Here is a 22,168-nt window from a genome sequence, read left to right on the forward strand (position 1 = left end):
TTTGTTTCATTGCAGACAATAAAATATTCAAAATCCTACTCATGTTGTCATGTAAATGTTTATTATAATAAATATGACATTATTTACCATCAAGTTCAGTGACCTTAGTCTTTACTCAGAGTAAAACGCAACTTCTGCTTTTCAGAAAGCAATTAAATTCAGTATGATGGGGGGAAAAAAAAAAAAAAAAAAAAAAAAAAAAAAAAAAAAAAAAAAGCCAAAATCCAAACAATGGATTTTTACATAACATGTTGAGTTCAACATATATCAAGAAAACAAAGCAACAGCGAATGGTCCACTGTGGATTTCTGCTATTTAAAGAGTTACCGATTAATTTAAGGGAAATAATTATCTCCATTACTCAAAAGTGCTAACAAAACTAAACTTTATCCTCTTTGGTTCCCCTGTACCAGCAGGCAGATCAAACATGCTTGTGTAGATAACGGTCATTTTCAGTCCACCTCACTTTCTCTGCTTTGACTGTGAAGAGAAGGGTTCGACTCCGTGTTGTTGAGCAGCTCTACAATTAAGGATATGAGCTTTCCATCTTGAGTCGTGTTGGCGTTGCTGGGATTGTTTAGGTTCCGGTACAGCATGGTCTGAATGGAAGTACGGATCTCCCACAGCAGCTCCCACATCTCAACTGACAGCTCGCAGCGCACCAGAGAGCGTCCGGGAAATGATACTTCCACCCTGTCACCGTTCACTGAGAAACACACACACACAAAAAAAAGAAGATTATATTTTTGATGCTTGATGGAAGCTCAAGGAAAACAGTTTGACATATTGCTGGATGAAGGTAGTTTTAATAAAAAAAAAAAAAAAAAAAAAAAACAACCACAGGAAAGAAATATCAGCTAATGATCAGTTAAAGGATCTGAGGGTGGGGAGTTAAGGCTGATAGGCTACCTTACCTGTTTTTATCCTAACAGACTGTGATCTGGCCTGTGTAGTGTTGTACGCAGGCTTTAAGAGGTAAAGTGTTGAAAATGAAAGAGATGGATGATGGCGATGCTGCATTCATATTACATCTTTTTTTTTTTTAATAAATAGTAGAAGAATATCTACTGCTGCACTCTGAGACAGTGCATAGGATGTAGTGACTTCTAGTGGCTCAGAGCAGTGCAACAAACTGAATAAGCCACATTGAGTCAGGGTGGTGGAAATTAAAAAAAAAAAAAAAAAAAAAAACTTTTCAAAAGGCAATAACCGATTATTTTCTGACAATCATATACACTAAACCAATAGAGCTCCTAAATATTACATTTTAAAAGACAAAATGACACAATCCAACTATCAGAAAACATGTTAATGATTTCAGACATTTTGACCCCATTACCAAAACTGATGTTCACATGTCTTCCAGTCCTACACACCCAAACACCTACAAACACTACAACACCTGCGTTATTAGACTGCAGACGCCGACAAATATGCTACCTGTCTCTGTGATATCGCAGTCTGTGAGCAGCAGCAGGGCAAGTGGGTGAACTGCAGAAGAATCTCTGATGAAAACATTCCCGTTAGACTTGACAGCGCCGAAGAATGTCAGCCAACGACTAGGGAGGTCATCTTTTCCTCTGCAACATCAAAGACAGAGTTCAGATGTACGGCATGCAAGTACATAATGCTGCTGCAGTGGAAGTTCCGAGCATCTTCAAACCTGTTCACTGAGGAGCGATGAAGCAACACCGGTCCACCGAGTGTGCGGAAAGACAGACTGTGGGGACGAAAGCGCCCTCCTTTGGTAATGACACCCTTCTTCATCTGTAAACACAGCAGGCGAATTCATGCCAAGCTGGAATGCGACCTCATTAAGCAGTGCAAGCGGAAATCGGGATTCAATGAGCAGAGGCAGGTTTTTAGACTGATACACATAGCAACTGTGACTAAAGGAAAAAAACAAAAACAAAAAAACAATTATCCTACTTAATGGATGATTTACAAGTTTTCGGGGTTTACAATAAGCCTCCCACAGGTCACTCTGGGATGCTGCCGTGTACCTGAATGAGGTTGGGATACAGTCCAGCCAGAAGCACAGCTTTCAGCAGCTCATCTTGGTTACTGTGCTCATTGTAGAGAGAAGTGTGACGCTGGCAGTCACTGGCACGAGAAACCAGCCCTGCTTCCTGCAGATTGTCGCAAAACTGAGAGATGAGACCTGCCACAGAAAGAAACGAGTCCACATGAGAGGTTTCAAAAAGCTGGCTCAGCCAGTCTTTAATTGTGCATGCAAGTCAGACAAACCGTTTATAAATCGGAGACTAGCTTTAGACAGACTATATTTTTTCGTAAATTCCTCCCTGTCGTCTCTGTCGCCCTCATGCTGAACTCTCCTCCAACCAAGAACTGCTCTACTGAACACCAGATAGTCACTGAAGCTGGAGCCGCTCAGAGCCTCTTTGGCCTGGATAAACAAAACACAAATGATTGAATGACATCTACAGCAAAGTACATTTTAACACACAGGTTAAATAAACTTGTTTAAGAACAAACTGGGATTTCATATATTTTAGGGTACAATTGATTAATAGGGACAAAAATATTTGGCATTGGTGCAATACTGAGAAAGAAAGCCTTTACTGTGAGCACTAAACTATAATTCATAGAGCAACTGTCCATGTCAAAATGAAAATTCTTGTTTTTGCCTCAGACAGAGGAAGACTCCTTCCAAAAGTCTTGCTCTGAAATCATGTGGGAGTATAGAATAGTCTAGTAACATAGCAGACTTGAAATACAAAAGCATAGTTTACCGTTACCTAAAGGAATAAGCAGACTCTTTCTGTGTTGTTGCTAGTTGTGCTACAGGTAGATTAAAGCTCACCTTGTTGACGAGCGCTCTGTTCTGCAGGCTGTTGTGGAACGGGTCTCTGGTGAGACAGGCAGCGACAGACGACATGGGCAGAACACACCTGAACATAGCACTCAGCACCAGCACTTTGCCCAGCCGTGGGTCACATGACATACAGGCAACCCGTTCTCCTAAAGGAGTCAGAGTTTCTGTCTTATCCAGAACTCCTGCCAAAGAAAAACCATGTTGTGAATTTAGTCCTTCGCTTAAGTTTATAAATTGGTATAAATGAGGGTTAGTCACTCACCTATATCTTGTAGGTTTTGCACAGCATCTCTCACAGCTTCTAGTTCGGGACTGTCCATCACTTGGGATAAGAAATCTACAGCCTACACACACACACATGCAATTCCAAGTTGTCATTTAATTTGGCAGAAAAAAAGATTAACAAAGAGAAAAAAAAATGGGTTAGAAGCTCTTTTAAAGTACCTTGGAGTTAGGACTGTGAATTTTAGCCTGCACCACTAAACTCTCAAGTGGTGTACGCAAGATCTCAGGAACGGGGAAGGGTGTCATGGCTTCTAACTGTTTCCTTGGGAACAGGTGGTAGGACTGCCCTGGCTGACAACGTCCTGCTCTCCCTTTTCTTTGTGTGACATTAGAGTGAGATATCCAAACTGTATCCAGACAGGAGACCTGGAAAACCAAACAGATGAATTAGTTTCATCATAAAGCCCGGGACTGTTTGCTGACAGATCCTGACAGGAAACAGAAGTTAAGTGTAAATACTAGCCTTTGTCCGTGGGTCATAATTCTGTTCTTTTTGAGTTCCTGTATCCACAACATGCACGATGTCGTCTATTGTAATGGAGGTCTCAGCAATATTTGTGGCTAGTACAATCTTCCTTTTTCCTGCTTTTGGGTGCTGGAACACAGCCTGCTGATCAGCCACTGATAGGCTAGAGTGCACTAGAATTAAAACGGAGGAAATTATGCTTTTTTCCCCCCCACAAAGAAATTACCGGTAAAGCTGTCTTTTTTTTTTTTTTCCTTACATGGTAGGATCATGTGCGAGTCTGAAGAAAAATGTTGTTTTTCCTCGAGCTTCTGTTGAACTGCTCTGATGTCCTGCCACCCAGGGAGAAAACACAGCACTGCCCCTACAGAATGATAGGGAAGATGTATGACAAGAAAAAAAAAAAAAAAAAACTGAGGCTATCATCTTAAAACACCGTTATGCATTACTGTTTTGACATTGTGTTACTTACCAGGCTCTCCATTTCTGTCAATGTGCTCTAGAAGATCAGCTACCAAATCCAGATCTGGTGACGCCTCAACAAATCCTCCCTTGAACAATATTGAATAAAAATATATAAGACCCATGGAAAAATAACTACATAGTAGATAAACACTTCATATATAAGTCACCTATATGAAGTGACTTATGACATAAAAAAGCTAAAAAAAAAAATCTGGCAGTCTTCGGTTTCACCTGCTTGTCTGTCTCCACTCCCTCTTGGACTCGAGCTCGACGTCCCATCTCTTTCAGCAGGTCCTCCAGGAATCTGTCTTGTACTGGATGCATGAACCCTGGCACCTTTACGATAGGGCAGCCTCCAAAGTACTTACTCAGCCGCTGGTTGTCCCCAGTAGCACTCATAAGCACAACTCGTAGGTCAGGGTTCTCCTTTAAGCTTGAGCGCAGTAAGGCAAGAAGTAGGTCTGTGTTTACGTCTCTCTCGTGGACTTCGTCCACTACGATGTGACTGATTCCCTTCAGAGTCGGATTTGACTGCAGCTTCCTCAGCAGGACGCCCACAGTCAGGAAGAGCATCGCTCCTCCACTCCGCTCTGGGGGTCTGCTCTCAAGTCTCACCTATTAAAAAGAAGAAGAAGAATCCTAAAAATCAGCCAACTGTTTCAACTCTAACTGGAAAAAAAATAAATAAAAATAAATAAATCATTCAGTTCAATTGAGTTTTATTAACACAGCGCCAAGTCTACCTGATATCCCACACAGTGTTTAAGTTCTGGACCCATCTCATGAGCAACGCGGTGGGCCACAGACACAGCGCTGATCCGACGAGGCTGAGTCACCAGGATGTTGCACTCGGCGCCCTCCCCACCCTTCACGTGTTCCTCCAGCAGGAGGCGAGGGATCCGTGTTGTCTTGCCACATCCCGTCTCGCCAGCGATCACAACCACCCTGGAAGACCGCACAGCCGAGATGACACGCTGGCGGTGGGCATCGACTGGCAGCTCCACACACAGTCCAGGACTCGCCTTTTCCCATTCGTTCTGCAGGCGGAGGTTGAGCAGCTGAGCCTGATGTTCAGACAGAGGCCTGTACGGCCTGCCAGTGATAGCATCAGTTACAAAGTCTTCATCCTCATCTTCTTCATCCTGGTTTACAGTCTGCTGTCCTCTTGCCTCTTCTTCCTCCCATAGTTTCTGAACTTCTGTTGCTACTGGGTACTGTGAGAAAAAAAAAATGAGGTAATTTTGAGTCATGAATTGAATATATTTATACTATTATGGAGGCCTAAGCTGTGGTTCCTAGCCCAATACAGATCTGGGTGGTTACAAAACACCTTTGTGAAAAACGAAAATAAATGTTTTCCACAAGGTTTGAAAATGACATGAAAATATTTATTGAAAAAAATAATTATTCATACATAAATATGATACATGCATCTATATCCGTTTTATTTTAAGAAGAATATTTGTGCTTGCAGCATTTAGATTTGCCAAGATCAGGAGAAAAGTAACATTAATGATCAAAATAAATGAGGAGAGTCTAACTGTCACCCCTATGGGATGAGAACCAACCTGTGCAAGGTACCCCCTCATGTTTTGTTCCAGGTACTCTGGGACTTCCAGTGGAAGTGGACGCCTCTCCCTCTCTCCTGCCTCCTTCACCTTCTCTTGATGGTACTTGGCATGAGTGAGTGGGTTGTTGTTTTTATCCAGCAGCTCCAGCTCCTGCAGCAGGTGGCATGATACAGGTCTTGACACACTTCTGACATGTAGGTAATGGCATGATTGTTTCACCAAGCTCGCCTCACCTTCAGCTTCATGCAGGCCAGTGCTGCAGCTTTCCTCTCCGCTGCCACTCGGCTACTCGCTGTGGCTGTAAATGCCATCTCCTCAGGCCAAAGCAGGGTCAGCTCACACTTCTTTAGCTTTCCTCCTGACGTTCTGAACTGCATCAGTTCCTGCAGTGACATATTACAGAGTAACTTACAAAATAAGGCAAGCTAAAACTGAAAAGCTGGCAGTGCAGAAAGGGAAGACATCTACCGACCCTGATTCTGTTGGATGATGTGGCCACTTGGACAACCCTGGTCAGGAGAGACTTAGGTTGTGGAAAAAGGGAAAGAGCTTCAGAGACATTGGAAGAGTCTTCTTTAAGAGGCAATCGTTCCTCTGCTCTGGGTGGGACTACATGAACATTATCTGGCAACCAGTCTTCCTCGTTATCATGAAGGTGGGAATATAGCCCTCCTTTTCCCCGACCAGCTCTCCTCTTGGGGAGCTGATTGTTTGGACCAATCACACCCATTTCCTGTGCACAAACAAGAGTGTTGAGAATCCATATCGGTAAACCGGCAAGATAAAAAGTTAATATGTGCCGTTTCTTCCATTACAGATGCTCACCCTGAGCTTGAGACAAGCGGCGGCAGCAGCAAATCTCTCTGCATCGATCTTCTTGGAAGCATAACCCTCCTCTTTAATCTCGCAGGGCCACAGCAGCGTGACGGTGGCTTTCTACAGAAACACATTTACAACACACACTTACTGAAACAAAAGTCACGAATATTGTGAATACGTAACTGCTATGTTATCATGACCGTGCTGACCTTGAGACCCGCATTTTCTGTGCAGCTGTACTGGATGAGCTGGGACGGGTCGCTCATCCCCATTGACCGAGAAATTGTGTTATTCAAGAGGTTTTTAGGATCTGGGAACTCCTTCAGGAGGTCTGGGTTAACATTACCTAGTTGATAAAACAAAAGTCAGACGCAGAAAAAGGTCAACCATATGCACACACCACTCCAGCCAAGTAAATAAATACTGAAGAAAGACCTTGAAATAGAAAACAGGAATGATGGGTTTTTACACAATGAATGTCATTGAGGTTAATGCCTTTGCGAACTGTCACCTGTTAGCTAACGTTAGCCAGCCGGCATTTTTCTCTCACCTTGTTTATTCTGGACATACGACGTGCCATGTTCCTGAGAGCTCCGAGCTTTTGTCCCATACCACCGCATTTCTCTGCTCCAGTTGGACGCTGTTTTTCCACCAGTACCAACGCATTTGGTAAGATTGTAGAGCGAGCTCAGTCGCATGAGTAGACCACCGGGTAGCGCCATCTTTAAACTACAAACTCTTCTTCTTTGCCTAAGAGCTGTGGTAAGACATATGGTTTTTACAGCGACCCCTGTTGGATCGGAGTACAAACTAACGCATAGAAATATCCCCCCTCTTGACAGGCATTTACCAAGTTCTTAGAATTATTTTTTTTAATTAAATTAAATGAAATTTTTAATTTTATTTTCTTCCTGTAAAACACAGAATGAAAGAAATTCATGCTGTAGATGAGTCTTCTGAATATTTCATAATAATAGATAAATAAATCATTTTCAGTCTCTTTATACTTGCTTTAAGCCTTTGTGTAGTTGCATTTAATGAGTTTGAATTTCTTTATCTGTAGTTATTTCTTAATTAATCAGTTTATGCATCTCCATAGCGTTTTGATTTACAAACACAAATTGTTAATATTGACTTCAAAGCAAAGCAGAACCTGGGTCTGTGCTCTATGGGCTCATTCATTTAGCTTTCTTTGCGCACGAGTTTTCAATTAATGTGGAACATCTGATAAGTCCATTGATGATCGATTGAAGCTTAACAATGTAATTCAAGAGGTTCTCAAACAACCAAAAGGCGTCAAAGGTGATCACAGTTCCGACCTTTAAATGCATTTATTAATTGTGACAGTTTCATTATATCATTTACTTGAAACAGAGTATTTGCACAGTGTTAATTAGTACTTGTGTGTCAGTAAAGCCTCTGAATTCTATTCCCACCACAGTGACAAGCTGAGACTCACAGTTATAGCACTGACCTGATAAACTGCAGATGCGGATTACCTTTACTTGCTGCAGTCTGACTCCACCTTCAGTGCACTTTTCTTCTGTGCGCAATATGTCTTGAATAAACCTAACATAACTCTACACCTAAAGGAGACCAGTGTGGAATGTGAGAATATTGTGACAGAGTACTATAAGCCGTCCAACCTGTTGTCTGTCAAATTCGGGACAAAAGTGGTTACTGGGCACCAGTTGTTGGACACTAAACTGCAAATTTGTCTGAGCAACAGACCACAATGCCCATCCAACCATTTATTTTCTATACCTGCTTAATCCAGTTCAGGGTGCCTTTCCCAGCTATGGTGAAAGGCGGGGAACGTGCTGCAGATCACTGACACAGCAATGTTACAGACACAAGCACTTTACCCTTCATTCCAACATTAATTGACTGTTTAAAAAAAGTCTATTGATTTTGAATTTTTGTTGTTTAATGACATGTAGATATATACATTCATAGACTTAATGGAAGAAATTACTTCCAGTTGATCCATGAGAAGAGAAGCAATGCCATACAGCTTTAATGCTGGATACTGTGAACTCCTAAATGGTCTATCAGTGAAATCAAGCTGGGATGTTTTACCCCATGCAAAACTGAAATTAAAAACTCTGATCTGCTGATGAAATACAAGACATAGAAAATTCTGTATTTTTTTGTACAAACAGAATATGTCAAGTTGCAACTAGTGTGTACAGTACACCACGGTGATAGGCTACCTGCCACCTGGAGAATAGAAGGAAAACTCCCAGACTGTGTTTGGTTTTGTCTGGACTGATTCCTGTAAACAGCTCTTGCTAATAGTTCTCTACTTTTGGACAAACGAGAGATGGAACTGGAACTTGTCCTCCTGCTTGCTGTCACAACCGGTAAGTTCACATTAAACCCTTAATATTTTTTTTTGTAGGCGACCACCAAAAATGAATGTGGAGCAAGCTGATGACCTTGATTTAGGAGAAATCTGTTTATACTTTGGGGACCCTTTAACAGTTCCACAGCTTAATAGTCTCACACTGTGTTTAAGTGTCTGGATGTGGTGTGCCCAGTTACCAACCCAGCACCAACCGTGTGGTGAATGGGGAGGAAGCCCTTCCTCACAGCTGGCCATGGCAGGTGAGTCGGTGCAAAAACTAGTTTGTACATCTTCATATTTCAATAGAATAAATGGTTGTTCCATAATGTAATGTGGACTAAATACTGTAGATGATTGATACGATTTTGTTTTAGCTACTGCAAATTACCTGAAAGGATGCTTCTCAACAAAATGTGCATCATTCTTAACATGTCTGATTATTACAAAATTCCTTTTTGTCATACGCTTTAGGTTTCTTTGGAGTCTTTCCTCCCCACTTGTGGTGGAACACTTATTGCTCCTGACTGGGTTTTGACTGCTGCACATTGCATCACGTCAGTAAAAGTTTCATTGTGGCTTTTGTATCTCAAATATCAGCTGTTGTTTTAAAAGTGAAAATGGTACTTGAAGTATCTGAATTAATATAAGGATCACATACAATTCCCAGAGTGAACCAGAAACCAGGGAACCGATCTGAACCTTTCTTATATGATGTAAATGACATCTAACTTTTAAACGAACAGACTCTAGGTTCTGCTTCCCCTCTCAGATTCCACACATACCGAGTGGTTCTTGCTGAGCATGACATGAACAAAGAAGAGGGACCCGAACAGTCCATCATGGTGGCAAAAATGTTCATCCATCCAAAATGGAATGACAACTGTGCATCTTGTGGGTAAGTTGTGCGTGTGAGTCTTTTATTTGATATAAAGAATGTAAACCCTTAAAAAAAAGAGCAGCTAAACAAACAATTTTTGCATATCTTAAACAAGCATGTAGAAAAGAACACTTTATAAAGTTGAAAAGACTCAAAACATAATGGTGTTGTTCTGTTACATAGGAACGATATCGCCCTGCTTAAACTGGAGAAGAGTGCTGTTTTCAATGACAAGGTTCAGCCTGCTTGCCTGCCACAGCATGGTGCTACTCTCACCCACAACCAGCCCTGTTACATCACAGGCTGGGGACGTCTCTATTGTAAGAGCTGCCCCTACTCCGTTAATGTGGGGTCTCGTGTCATTGTGGAAATCAACATGGAATTTTTGAGACAACCTAGAGATGCATCAAATGATATAATGATAAGAAAGTCATTTTCTCTGTAGCTGGTGGTCCACGGGCAGCTACACTACAGCAGGCGTTGCTTCCTGTGGTCGGTCATAGTGTCTGCAGTCAAAGCGACTGGTGGGGCAGCTCAGCTAAGACAACCATGGTCTGTGCAGGAGGAGAAAGCAAGTCAGCATGCCACGTGAGAAACAACCTCAGACCTTCATGGTTCGTTTTTGTAAAACAAACTGATCATGTTGTTCAATGCTCCAGTTTCTTTCTACCCAAAACTTACAGGGTGACTCTGGAGGTCCCTTGAACTGCCAGGGCCAAGATGGCAGATGGTACGTCGAAGGAATTACTAGTTTTGTGGATGGACGTGGGTGCAACACCCCAAAAAAGCCCACAGTCTTTACCCGAGTAGCCTCTTTCATTCCCTGGATCAGTGAGGTGAGGAAGGTGGCTTAGAACCTGCAATCAGTCAGTTTACACACAGGAGGCTCTTTGTGAAGTGTTCAAATTTCATCTTGTCCTATTTCCTTGCAGACAATGGCCCAGAACTGAAGAAGTTTTCATAAATGGTGAAGCGAATGGACAATAAACGGTATAACAACATGCATTACATTTGACTTGTATTTTTAAATATGTGCATACAAAAGGAAATTAGTGGTATACTTCAAATACAAAAACATTTTTATCGAATAGGAAAAATGTCATTTTTTTTAATATGAACAGATTTAACATTGTAAACAGACAGAGTAATATAATGGAAATAAAAAGGCATTAGATGACTGTGTCTGTATGTAAGCAGGAAATGAATATGAACAGAAGAAACCTAAAACTGATCATTATATCGAAGCCAACCTGACTGATCTGAATATAAATAGATGAGACGATGGTTTTTTTGCCTTTGTAAATGATCACATTATGAGAGCACATGCTAAACGTTTGAGTGACTTTGATCTTATGTAGCTATTACTTTGAGCTTGATGACCAGCAGAGTAAATTGAAAACACTCATGGGCCTGAGGGCATCCAGGTGAAAAAGTCGACTCCCTGCAGCTCCTCCGGTAAGTACTCCTGCTCTACGGGACCCCTGATGGCCGGGTTGTATTGGTAGTCTTTACCGTAGCCCAGCTGTTTCATCAACCTGGTGGGAGCATTGCGGAGGTGCAATGGGACAGGAGGCAGGGGGCCTTTGTGGTTTCTAAGACAAGCCTTTACATTGGCATAAGCCTTGTAGATCTCGACAGACTTGGGGGCTCGAGCCAGGTAGACGACGCACTGAGCCAGGATTACCTGACGCAGAGAAAGAAAAACAACTTTTGTAAGAATGACCTAATATTACAAAAAAGCCCCTCATTGGTTAGATCAGCCTACCTCACATTCAGGCATCCCAATTAAATGACAGGCTTGGAAAGCGGACACAGCCTGAGGGAGGGCAGAGGGGTCTGCCATACCTGAAAAGAAACAAGAGATGACATATCCATTCACGCTGGATTATAGAAAACATTTGCTTTTCACTAAATACTCTCTGTGCATTTCAGTCCTGTGGGCATCGTCTTCCTTCTTTTCTTTTTCTTTTTTTACAAGCACCATTTTCCCTTACAGCGATGGTGTAAAATAAGTATACCCACTTATTTTTTCAGACTGTAGTTAAGGCAAGAAGTGGTTATGCTCATTGGATGGGTCGGTCAGGTTGGGGCACTAATTTCATACTGGCACTTAGTTCTCGAGCAGCAGAGGTCATGTGACAATGTGCAAATACTACTGGTTTATTTCTAACAAAATATATCAGAACCTTCTTAAATATCCCTTTTGTATAACATATTTATAACACACAGGGGTACTTTATTGTTGTTGGAAAGGGTTATGGGAAAAAATTTCACCACCACTGCCTAACAGTTTTCATATCGAACAGTAAGAAACTCGCAATAAGGAAATGGTCAAACAGAAGAGGTTTTTCAGTTAATCAGAACATTGATTTGGGAATGGGGTCACAACCAAATTAACCATTAAGATTTGCTCACTCGTTGACCAGGCCAACTTTTAGAAGCCATGCAAGCTGCTAACAACACATCATAGTGTATTGTGAAAGATACTGGAAAGAGATATTAGACAGCACTATGTGTGCAGCTGATATAATGACACTCAAACTGACATTAGTACTAAAAAAAAGTTTATTACTTGAGCTATCCTTACTTTTTATGCACAGGGCAGCCATGTCAGATTTTCAGAGTTGGGGCTGGTGAGATTCCCTTGACATTCTAAGTCGGGAATCCAACTTTGGGGGACATACCAACTTGACTTTTTGATTATATGTAGGAAAACACAATACAGCAAAAACTACCATTTTTCCATTAAATCATTTGCTCACACATCAAAACGGTACAATGAAAGCGACTGTTTTATTCCCCAAATAAAATAACTAGTGTGACTGAACACAGGACAATACACACACTAGCATAAGCACAATCTACAGAAGATCTATCGTTTATAAAGGTCCCAGTTCAGAGAAAACAAAGGCTCAAATTAAGCAACAACACTAGGGAGTCAACAATGGTTACAACTATATAAGGCTACACATGAAATCAATACATTTGCTCTAAAAAAAACAAAAAAAAAAAACAAAAAAAAAAAAAAAACCTCTAAACTGGACGACAACAGTTTAAAAATGAATTCAAATCATTTTTATAATAAAATCTGAGATGATGAAATACTTCATATTTCACGTACCCACATCCTCACTGGCAAAGCGGACCAGTCTGCGGGCCACATAGAGTGGATCCTCACCACCCTCCAGCATGCGGCCCAGCCAGTAGAGAGAGGCATTCTCATGGGAGCCTCTCATTGACTTATGCAACGCTGAAATGCAGTTGTAATGCTCTTCACCTTTGAGTAAAACACACACACAAGCACACACACACGTATTATCACATGTAGTAAGGGACGGAGATCATCATACGGTATACAGCCTAACCCTATGCCAAGTTCTAAGAGACCGTATCTGTAAAGGTCATAAGTAAAGCTGAGGAGCGGTTTCATCACCCAGTGAAGTAGGGAACAGTACATCTCAATCTTTTGGGACAGCTGAGTGTTGTGTAATAGGTTAGAGTTGAGGACTAGTAAGTCTTATGAGGGAGTTATCCATGGATACTCAGCAAAAAAGGGGTAGATGACTGGAGCAGCTAAAACTACAGTGAGCACGTGTTAAATACTCCATCTATTAATAATCTATTAATAAACACGATGCTGATAGAAGCTGTTGTGACTCAGAGAACAAAGCAACATGGAATCTCTGCATTAGTTAGCTGCCACAGCTGTGAGCTCACCAAATTACATCTATCTATAGCTTTATGAATACACAGTACTACAGTCAGTTATACTTTATTTTGAAATGGAAACTAAAGCGCTCATAGATGTGTGCACTGTAGTCATGTGTGTTTAATAAAAAACAAAACACACAACTACAACAGCAACAAATATTCATGCATTATTCACCTCTTTGCCTGCTAAATTTCAATTAAATTCAAATAAAAAGCCCCGTGAAGCTCACACAGTTACTGGTAGATTTAGTTAATGCGTTAAAGCTCAACATATGAGAGTCCACGAAGGAAGAGGGTAAGAATTATTTTTTCACAAACGTTCAACTTAAAAAAGTTTGTCATTTTGAGAAACTGCTGCACCTGGTAATAAAAACAGAGGGATGCCACAGGGATGCGATTTTCCTCTCAATGGACATTTCTTTCCCCTTCTGATACTGGTAAAATATATCTTTTACATTTGAATGAGCATGTTTCCCCCCCCCCCCCCCCCCCGCCCTCATTTTTATTCATTCATTAAAAAAAAACACAGGTACACCTCCAAAATATTGTTATTAAAGCATTTCTCATTGCCAGTTGTACTGAGTTTATTTGGAGTGTGCTGAGGGCTGTGAGCATACACACAGAACTAAAGTTACCGCCAGGAGCTTCTACTTCCTCCCAGGGGAGAACCCTGTAGGCATGTCCCACACTGAAGACATGCTTGCATACAAGCTGCATCACTATGTGGACAATGCGTTTACCAGGCTGGTAACAATTTTGCTCTCATGATCTGCTGGTCAAGCTGAAATACGTCTCACCACACAAGCAATCAGTGCAACTCTGGTGAGAATATTCCCTGCAAATGCGCTAAAGCTGCAGAGAAAAATCTGGACATGTTGATTTCTGCACGAAATGCATTTGAGTGCTGTTTGATACCACCCATTTCATTACTGAGAGTATCATTGTTTCAGACCTACAAAGAGCAGCTGCTAACCCTAAATTCAAATTGAAATTCATTTTATTCCATTTACAATATATATAAAAAACTAGAAAGCTGCAAGCAGCTGTATGCGGGACCGAGATGTGCGCACGTTGGGGCGCATCTCTGCCCACACACACGATACCCTTTATATACGTACGAGGTCGACAGGGTGGACGTGTGTGCCAAGTTTCATGACTTTGCGATGATGATAAGGCTTTGAAATCACAAACGCCATCACACGATTTTCACCGCCTGGCCACGCCCACACCGTTCAGAGTTTGGAAAAGTTTCTCCATGATTTTTTCCCGCAATGTCTTAAGAGTAACCTGGACAAGTTTGAAGCTTGTAGCTTGTAAATCTGTAGGAGGAGTTCGATCAAATGCGAGGTGTGGGGAAAAAAAGACATTTCCAACCACCAGCAGGTGGCGCTATAGGTGGATGCCACTATGATAATATGTACGCGTGCAGGCTGGGTCCAGCATTCACCGTATGAGGCCGATTTCAGACCAGAGCGTGGCGTGGCGGCAGCGAAACGACGGCAGTCTTACGCCGGTTATCAGGCGGTGTGTTCAACTTGGCTTTTCACACCGGACAGTCCGCGGCCGCGGTAGTTCTGCTCCAGCCCTGTCTGCATTCCCCATTCATTTCAACGGGACACCGCCGGCCGCCGCCGGCCGCTGCCGTCCAAATTCCGCTCGAGTTCTATTTTCCAAAAGCAGCGCGGGACGGAGGCGTCTCCGCGCCGCTACCGCCCGACTACCGCCGCGTCGGTGTGCAAGGACAGATCTGTTTCCATGTATTTTCACCTCCGCCGGTGAAAATCGCTTCCGTTCCGCCACGCTTTGCCGCCCTGGTCTGAAATGGGCCTAAAGTTTGGGACAGATTGGATAATGTATGTGGGAGCTATAAGCGACTTCATTTTTTGTGGCGAGTGATGGCGAGTCATCGAACTTTGAGAAGTCGCCACGCCCACACTCTTTAAGTTTTGAAAAAGTTGCCCAATGATTTCCCCCCCCCCATGTCTTAAGAGTAACCTGGCCAAGTTTGAAGTCTGTAGCATTAAATCTGTAGGACAAATTCGATCATATGCAAGGCGTGGAATCGGGCAAAAATGGCACAAAAACTCACTTTCCATCCAAAATGGCCGCCTTCCTGTGGACGTGGAACCATGGCGGCATGGGACTTTTTTGTGCGTCTGGGCATGATGAATGAGTGTACCGAATTGTCGTCCCACGCGAAACTAAGCCCAATGCGGGGAACATTTTTAAGCATCGTAGGGGGCGCTATAGAGTCAATGAACGACTCCCAAAAATATAAAGTTTTGATTGTTTCATGTCGTCACCTGGCGCTTGCAAAATTTCATGAGTTTTTGAGTACCTTTTGCAAAGAATCGGAAAGAAAGAATAATCCTTACAGATACAATAGGGTCCTTGCAGTTTCACTGCTCGGTCCCTAAAAACAACTCTTTGCACTTCTCTAATAGTAGACTGGAGATGACTGAAAATAAGTTTCAGCTAACGATTACAGCAGCAGGCAAAAACAGTCCTCTTACACAAGCAAGATAAGCACATCTGAGCTTACCAGCTTTATCATAGAGAATGTGGGACCTCTGAAGACCCTCCTTGATGTGCTCCTCTGTCACCACTATCTCCGGAGGAGAACCGTCTTGTGCTGACAGGTTTAGTCGTGTTGAGTTCATCTGAGCCTGAACAGCCAGCTGGAGACTGTTAAGTCCTGTTCTTGCATCACCATCACAGAGGTAGGCTATGGTGTCCAAAGCCTTTTGTTCAATGTATATATTTGGCCTAAAAACAATAATATACATCAGTTATAGAGTAGGACTGGGCGATTAATCGAGTTTTACGATTTCTTGAGATGTTTTATGAAATCGAGAAAGATTTTGACATATCGAATTTCTCGAGTTAATGCTGTAGAACCTAAATGAACAAGATTTCGCCACTCTGATTTTCCTTCTGTGCTGTGGAGCTGTCCGCCCCGCCTCCCCTCCCCTTGCGTGTAAGCGGCGTGCGTATGTTGTTATTAACTCCTTCAACATGGCGGCGCCCGCAGAAGAAGCCGACGCGACAGAATTTTTACCAAAGAAAAGGACAAACGGCTCAATTATATGGCGTTATTTCGGATTTAGAGCCTCTGATGAAGAGCAGAAGGAGGTATTCTGCAGAGAATGCAAGAAACTGGTGCCGTCAAAATCATCAAGCACCACGAATCTCTTCAACCATTTGCAGTACCGTCACAAACTCTTATACGAAGAGTGTACAAGGCTGCGGTTCGCGGGAAAAACAAACACCACCACCACATCTAAGAAGACACAACAAAAAACGCTCCAAACATCTTTAACCCTATGAAAAAACAAGTGCAAGGTGGGCCAGCATTACGGAGTCCATTGCCTTTCATATCGCAAAAGACATGATGCCCATAGCGGTTGTTGAGCAATCGGGCTTCATACGTTTTTTTAAGGAAAAGGAAGGCAATGTGTATTATTTATTTTTTTATTTACTATATAACTGTCTACCCTCAGATTTTATGTGTATAATTAGAATAAGGCAATATATTTCTTCCTTGGTTTGATAATGTTAAAAATGGTGCACAAGCACTTACTTGTTACTAGTACCTACCTCTAGGCACTTGGCTGCCTACCTGTTTGCACTTCAATAAAAATTTTTTTGCTGAATTTGGTGCGATTTTTTTATTTGTATTATTATTATTTTTTTCCTGCATAGATATCGAGATATCGTATATCGAGATATAGCAAACACTAATCGAGATTATTGTTTTTCTGAAAATCGCCCAGCCCTATTATAGAGTAGCAGTTAAAAATGATTCTTAAACAGTGTATATGCTATTGTAAACGCAAATACTATTATGCAGTTTTCCTCTGATTTGACTATCCTGCTAATGTATGTATGATGGAGTGGCAACGTTTAAAGCAAGTTGATCTATTGAATGTAAATGTGACATTTGTCTGGAATGTGTTGAAACAATGACAACATTTTTTTTTTTTCTAGAGTTGTTCAGAAGAGAGCAGAAGAGAAAAAGTTGTTTCCAGGTGTTTGTCTGATACTCGGAACCAAACCTGCTCGTCCGGTGTGGAGTTTGGGTTACTCTGATTTATGGCCAAAAATTAGCAGACTAAGCCTTTAACTTCAATATGTGCTGAAGGCCACAACTCACAGGGCTCGAGTCCACATAGTGCTGGCAGCGTGCTCGGAAAAAGCGCTCTGACGCAGAAGCACTTTTTATTTCTATGATGACAATTTCACGACAACACACCTCCGCTTTGACTGCTGCGGCATTACATAGCCTACTCGTTTTCCTTGTTTTATTTTAAGCCTCTGACCCCGGATACGTTATCTAAAAAAGATTTCACCAGGAGCGGCAAACAGTGGATACTTGCCCTCATACTGACAGCTGAATTGGTCTAACACTGTGATGCAGGGAGAGTTCAATCTGTCTGAGACATCAATATACAGAAAACCAAAGTCTTGTGTAGGAGCCACTATTAGAAAAAGCCCAATTCTGGGCCGATTTCAGGTTTATTAAGGACCATTTTAAAGTTTCTTTCAAATGGTTTGTGGTGGAAGAGCACAACAAATGAGCCTTACTTTGCTCTGACATGTTTGACTGATATGTAACAGCCTCCGGCTCAGAATACATAAACACAGCAAGAACAAGGTTATTTTCCATTTTTCCTGGTTGCCTGGGTGACAGTTTCTGCCCATACGATTGGTTGCCTGAGTAAAAGTGGCCATGGCAACTGAAAAGTTCAGAGATTTACACAAAAAAAAAAACAAGGTGAAGCACACGGTGCAGTGCTTTTTCTCGAGGTGACGGCGTGCGCTCGATTCAATTAAAACTATTAAAAAAAGGTCATGAGGACACCGACCTATACGCAAAACATTTTCCAAAGGATTTTGGAGTAATGTGTGACACTTCAGTCAAGGTGTACAGGTAAGCACTCACTCGTGTTCATCATCTTGGTCTCGATCTTTCGATTTTGCTGGACTCTGCCGTTGAACTGTGATGCCAAGTGCTGCCACGGCCCGGTTCAGGATCGAGCCCATCGCCTCCACAGACAGTTTCTCTAGAACCAGCACCCGGCACCTGCTCAGCAGGGCAGCGTTCACCTGGAAGGACGGGTTTTCAGTGGTGGCTCCGATCAGAGTAACTGTCCCACACTCCACGTGGGGAAGAAAGGTGTCCTGCAGACGCACACACGGAGTGAAAACAGACATTTAGGTTACGAAACTGATCGATTATCAGAAATCACTGCCTAGTGCCCCAACACTGGAGATGAAATCACAAAATACAATCACTTTATTAACAAAATGAGCATTTTTAAGCTTTCAACATCATTAAATAAGGATTTGGACCGATGCTTTCTATCATCTTCTCAGGGAATTTACAGTTACACAACACAGGAAAACTCAGAATCCTAAAATAGTTTATGGAAGCCACGGCTTTCAAGGTAAAAAGATGAGGAAAAGCAAGCAAATCTGGTAATTCAATAGATAAAAGTGGCTAAATGTCATCGTTTGATTGGCATAATTATTAAAAAATATGAGACCTTAGTGTAAATTCTTGTGACTAATACAAGTTATTATCAGTGATTTAAGTGCCACAGGTAATATACCACAAGCTTGACCATCTGTAGTGTAAAATACACAAATTGTGTCCTCATGTCTTTGTATCTGAAGTAAACGTCACAAACTTTGATCTGAGCACATCTTTCGGGGCACAATACTCCACCTGCTGGGATTTGTTGAAACGGTGAATTTCATCGATGAACAGGATGGTCTTCCTTTGACATAGCCTGAGCTCATTCTGCGCCTGCTTGATGACCTCTCGGACGTCGCTGGTGGACGCACTGGTGGCCGACAGCTTCACAAAGCGAGCTGTTCCTTTCTTTTTACTGGTGCTGGCAATTATGTGGGCTAGAGTTGTCTGAAAGGAAACAAATCACAAGTAGAAAAGCGTGGGACGCAAAAAACGGTCATGTAGAGCAATGAGCGTTATTCTGAGAGCCATGTAGATCTTCTGGCTTTTAGTCTTTATAGCCAACTTAAAAAAAATAAATAACCAGTGATCGCTGTGAGACCGGTGACAGAAGGAATTTAAGAGGCATCTAAGAGTCATGAAATGCTGTACAAAGATGTTATTATTATAATAATGATTATCATTGTTTTTTGTACTAGTTAGACAATTAAATATTAATGTATATTTAGCTTCAGCAATTGAGTATTAGGGTTAAAAGAACATCGTCTATCCCACTTTGTGACAACTTGCATAGGACTGCATCATAGATCTAACAGCAGGATAATGTGACCTGCGCACCTTTCCGCATCCTGGTGGACCCCAGAGGATCAAAGATGGTATCTCCTGAGACTCCAGAAGCGACCTAATGAGTGTTTGCTCGCCTACAACTTTACTTTGACCAAAGTATTCCTCCAGTGTGTTTGGTCTCAGTACCTCCGCCAGAGGCTTGCTTAATGTGAGCGATATTCGAGGCGAGAAATCATTTGTTGTCTTCAAAGTGTTTCCGTTTGACACAGATGCAGGTTGTTGGCAGTCTGTGGATTCAAACTCCTCGGAGGTCTCTTTCAGTGCACGTTTCACCCCCTTTCTGTGAGCACTGACGGGGCTTTGTTTACTCGTAGACACACCACTTGGATCACTTTGAACGGGAAGTTTACCCTTGTTGGTCTGAAACAGGGAGAAAACAGGTGAAGGCTGCGTCCCTGCCATGGAGGAGGAGGAGGAAGAAGAGGAAGAGGAGGAGGAGGAGGACACAGATTTGTTTTCAGGTTCCGCACTAATGCGAGACTTTTTCACAGGAGGTCCGCTCTCTGTTGTGGACGGGCTGCTGTCTGTAACACCTCTCAGCAGACATACGTCGAGGTGTCCGTTGATTGTCACAGGTGTGAAGTCTTTAAAACATATTGGACATTGGACGGAGTCCGGCGCTGGTGGTGACATCTCGGTCGCCATGTTGATTCCCGCGAAATGTCAGTTTGACCCTAAATCACGTGACCAAAAACATGGCTTTGATATAAACTTTTAGAAAGTTGTTTTTCTGAACGCTTATTCCCCGGTGCGACTTTCCATCTTTACAAGCGAGCTGGTGTGAGCAAACAAAAAAAAAAAATCTGGTTAAGAATTTTCCAGGTATGTTTCACTTTCTATCCCGTTCGAGTGCGTTTACGTGCAGACGAAACTGTCCGCCATCAAAGTGTTTTTATGGTCCATTATGTTTTAACGGAAAATAATGTATTTTCTATCTTATTATCAAGCTTCAAAGCGATTTCACTATTTGCTGCATCTTTATCTAATATCTAATAACTAGAATACAATACATAAACTGATACCAGTGTGCAGAAACGTAGGCCTACTTCCCCAAGTTATGTTCCCCAAAACATACAGAACAAAAGTGCTTTTTATTCATTTTTTTCAATAAGGCATTATTGATTTTTAATAACGTAAAAAAGTGGAGCTACAGGCATGGCAAGGTAATTTTATTTGTAGAGCACAATTCGTACACAAGGCAATTCAAAGTGCAGAACGATGGCATTATTGTGAGTCACTGTCCAGGTTTACCTGGGTTTAAGCAAATCTTGTTAGACAGGCACAAGGTGTTATAAGACTTTGATGAAGTCAACCAATAACCAAACAACCAATATTTTTAATATTCAGTTCACCCAAAGACAGGGCAGTATTTGCTCACTGTCATTTAACATTCAGGATGTCAGACTCAAAGTTAGATCAACAACAGACACAAACAGTGCAAACAGTCTTGGTCCACGTTTCAAGGTGAGACAACATGTGTCTGAAGTAAACTAGTCCTTAGTTCTTCTACCCATAATGAGAACTAGACAACTGCTATTTCCTCTTGGGCTTCTTGTCTCTTTTGTAAATTGTGTATTGGAACATCTATTTACCTCCAGTAGTATATCAAGAGATTGCGAAAAATCTTTGCATAATCTTTTCTTATTGATTTTATTTATTAGATATGCAAAAAAAGCTCATTTCATTGTTTCCATGGTATTCAAGGCAAAATGAATGACAAAAACAAGTGGTATCAACAATTGATCAAACACATTTTTCTTCAGTGCATCACCTGAGCTTGTCTCTCCTTTCTGCAGCAATCCCTTTTTCTGGAGATGCATGTTTTTTGGTTTGGGTAAATTGTCTATGAGATTATGTAAATAGGGATTCAACATTTACAAGACACTAAAAATTATGTTTTTAAATGAATGTAGATGAGTATGAGGGAAAAGGCATTGACTAAAATCAAAAGCTGAAAAGTTAATGTGTCAAATCTTCTGTTTTAATAACATGTTTCTAGTTAAATGTTTTCATGGAGAGTTTAGTGAAGGCCTGAATTGAGGCCTGAATATCAGCCCTGTTGAAGGTCTGTTTAAGTTCTGAGAATTTTCTAAGGTCTAACATGGCCATAACTAAATATCTGCTGGCCCAAACACAGGTTGAAAGTGCACAACATCGTGGTACAAATACATGTAATTTACTGTGTAAAGAACAGGAAAATATGGATACATAATAACAATGATAATAATAAAAAATGTATTGATTTAATCAGGCTAGTTTCTTTATTGCTGACTTCCTCTGTCTCTCTTTCTTCTTTCCTGCTCAAACAAAGTCTTAGCCAAGAGAAACACAACAGAGAGGCCAACCAGGCTCGGAAGACGGAGGGAAAATTCATGGAAGGAAGCGCTGGCAGCCAAGTGAGAATGGCTGAGGTGAAATCAGTTCTTCAACGTGCTAGCAACTTGGCCAGTTGGCCTTATGTCACTTAGA

At 41.7% G+C, this 22,168-nt stretch overlaps 3 protein-coding genes across 4 annotated transcripts; 1 reads left to right on the forward strand and 2 right to left on the reverse strand.

Annotated features, from left to right (window-relative positions):
- Nucleotides 1-198: 198 nt before the first annotated feature.
- On the reverse strand, nucleotides 199-7,169 carry dhx30 (DEAH (Asp-Glu-Ala-His) box helicase 30). Its single transcript, XM_075483279.1, has 19 exons — nucleotides 6,993-7,169; nucleotides 6,652-6,788; nucleotides 6,449-6,559; nucleotides 6,096-6,356; nucleotides 5,857-6,006; nucleotides 5,621-5,773; nucleotides 4,796-5,266; nucleotides 4,284-4,667; nucleotides 4,060-4,138; nucleotides 3,847-3,951; nucleotides 3,585-3,760; nucleotides 3,281-3,487; nucleotides 3,099-3,180; nucleotides 2,825-3,018; nucleotides 2,248-2,407; nucleotides 2,004-2,161; nucleotides 1,664-1,767; nucleotides 1,441-1,580; nucleotides 199-706 (listed from the first exon to the last, which is right to left on the reverse strand). Exons 1-19 carry the CDS (start codon nucleotides 7,162-7,164, stop codon nucleotides 453-455), a joined length of 3,498 nt encoding a protein of 1,165 aa, XP_075339394.1. The 5' UTR covers nucleotides 7,165-7,169; the 3' UTR covers nucleotides 199-452.
- A 1,596-nt stretch (nucleotides 7,170-8,765) lies between these two features.
- Nucleotides 8,766-10,671, forward strand: LOC142398983 (chymotrypsin-like elastase family member 3B). The gene is made up of 8 exons (XM_075483287.1): nucleotides 8,766-8,805; nucleotides 8,961-9,049; nucleotides 9,261-9,343; nucleotides 9,559-9,684; nucleotides 9,850-9,986; nucleotides 10,112-10,254; nucleotides 10,350-10,502; nucleotides 10,599-10,671. The coding sequence occupies exons 1-8, from the start codon at nucleotides 8,766-8,768 to the stop codon at nucleotides 10,614-10,616; spliced, it is 789 nt and encodes a 262-aa protein (XP_075339402.1). The 3' UTR covers nucleotides 10,617-10,671.
- On the reverse strand, nucleotides 9,686-20,358 carry wrnip1 (WRN helicase interacting protein 1). Of its 2 annotated transcripts, none has more exons than XM_075483282.1 (7): nucleotides 19,691-20,358; nucleotides 19,106-19,300; nucleotides 18,320-18,558; nucleotides 15,920-16,143; nucleotides 12,788-12,943; nucleotides 11,432-11,511; nucleotides 9,686-11,350 (listed from the first exon to the last, which is right to left on the reverse strand). In XM_075483282.1, the coding sequence occupies exons 1-7, from the start codon at nucleotides 20,342-20,344 to the stop codon at nucleotides 11,069-11,071; spliced, it is 1,830 nt and encodes a 609-aa protein (XP_075339397.1). In that variant the 5' UTR covers nucleotides 20,345-20,358; the 3' UTR covers nucleotides 9,686-11,068. The 2 variants fall into 2 exon arrangements, with proteins under 2 accessions (XP_075339397.1, XP_075339398.1); XM_075483283.1 differs by lacking the exon at nucleotides 9,686-11,350 and adding an exon at nucleotides 12,254-12,358 and having other exon boundaries at nucleotides 11,431-11,511.
- Nucleotides 20,359-22,168: the final 1,810 nt, after the last annotated feature.

This window comes from Odontesthes bonariensis, chromosome 14 (genome assembly GCF_027942865.1).
Source record: "Odontesthes bonariensis isolate fOdoBon6 chromosome 14, fOdoBon6.hap1, whole genome shotgun sequence".
NCBI lineage: Eukaryota > Metazoa > Chordata > Actinopteri > Atheriniformes > Atherinopsidae > Odontesthes > Odontesthes bonariensis.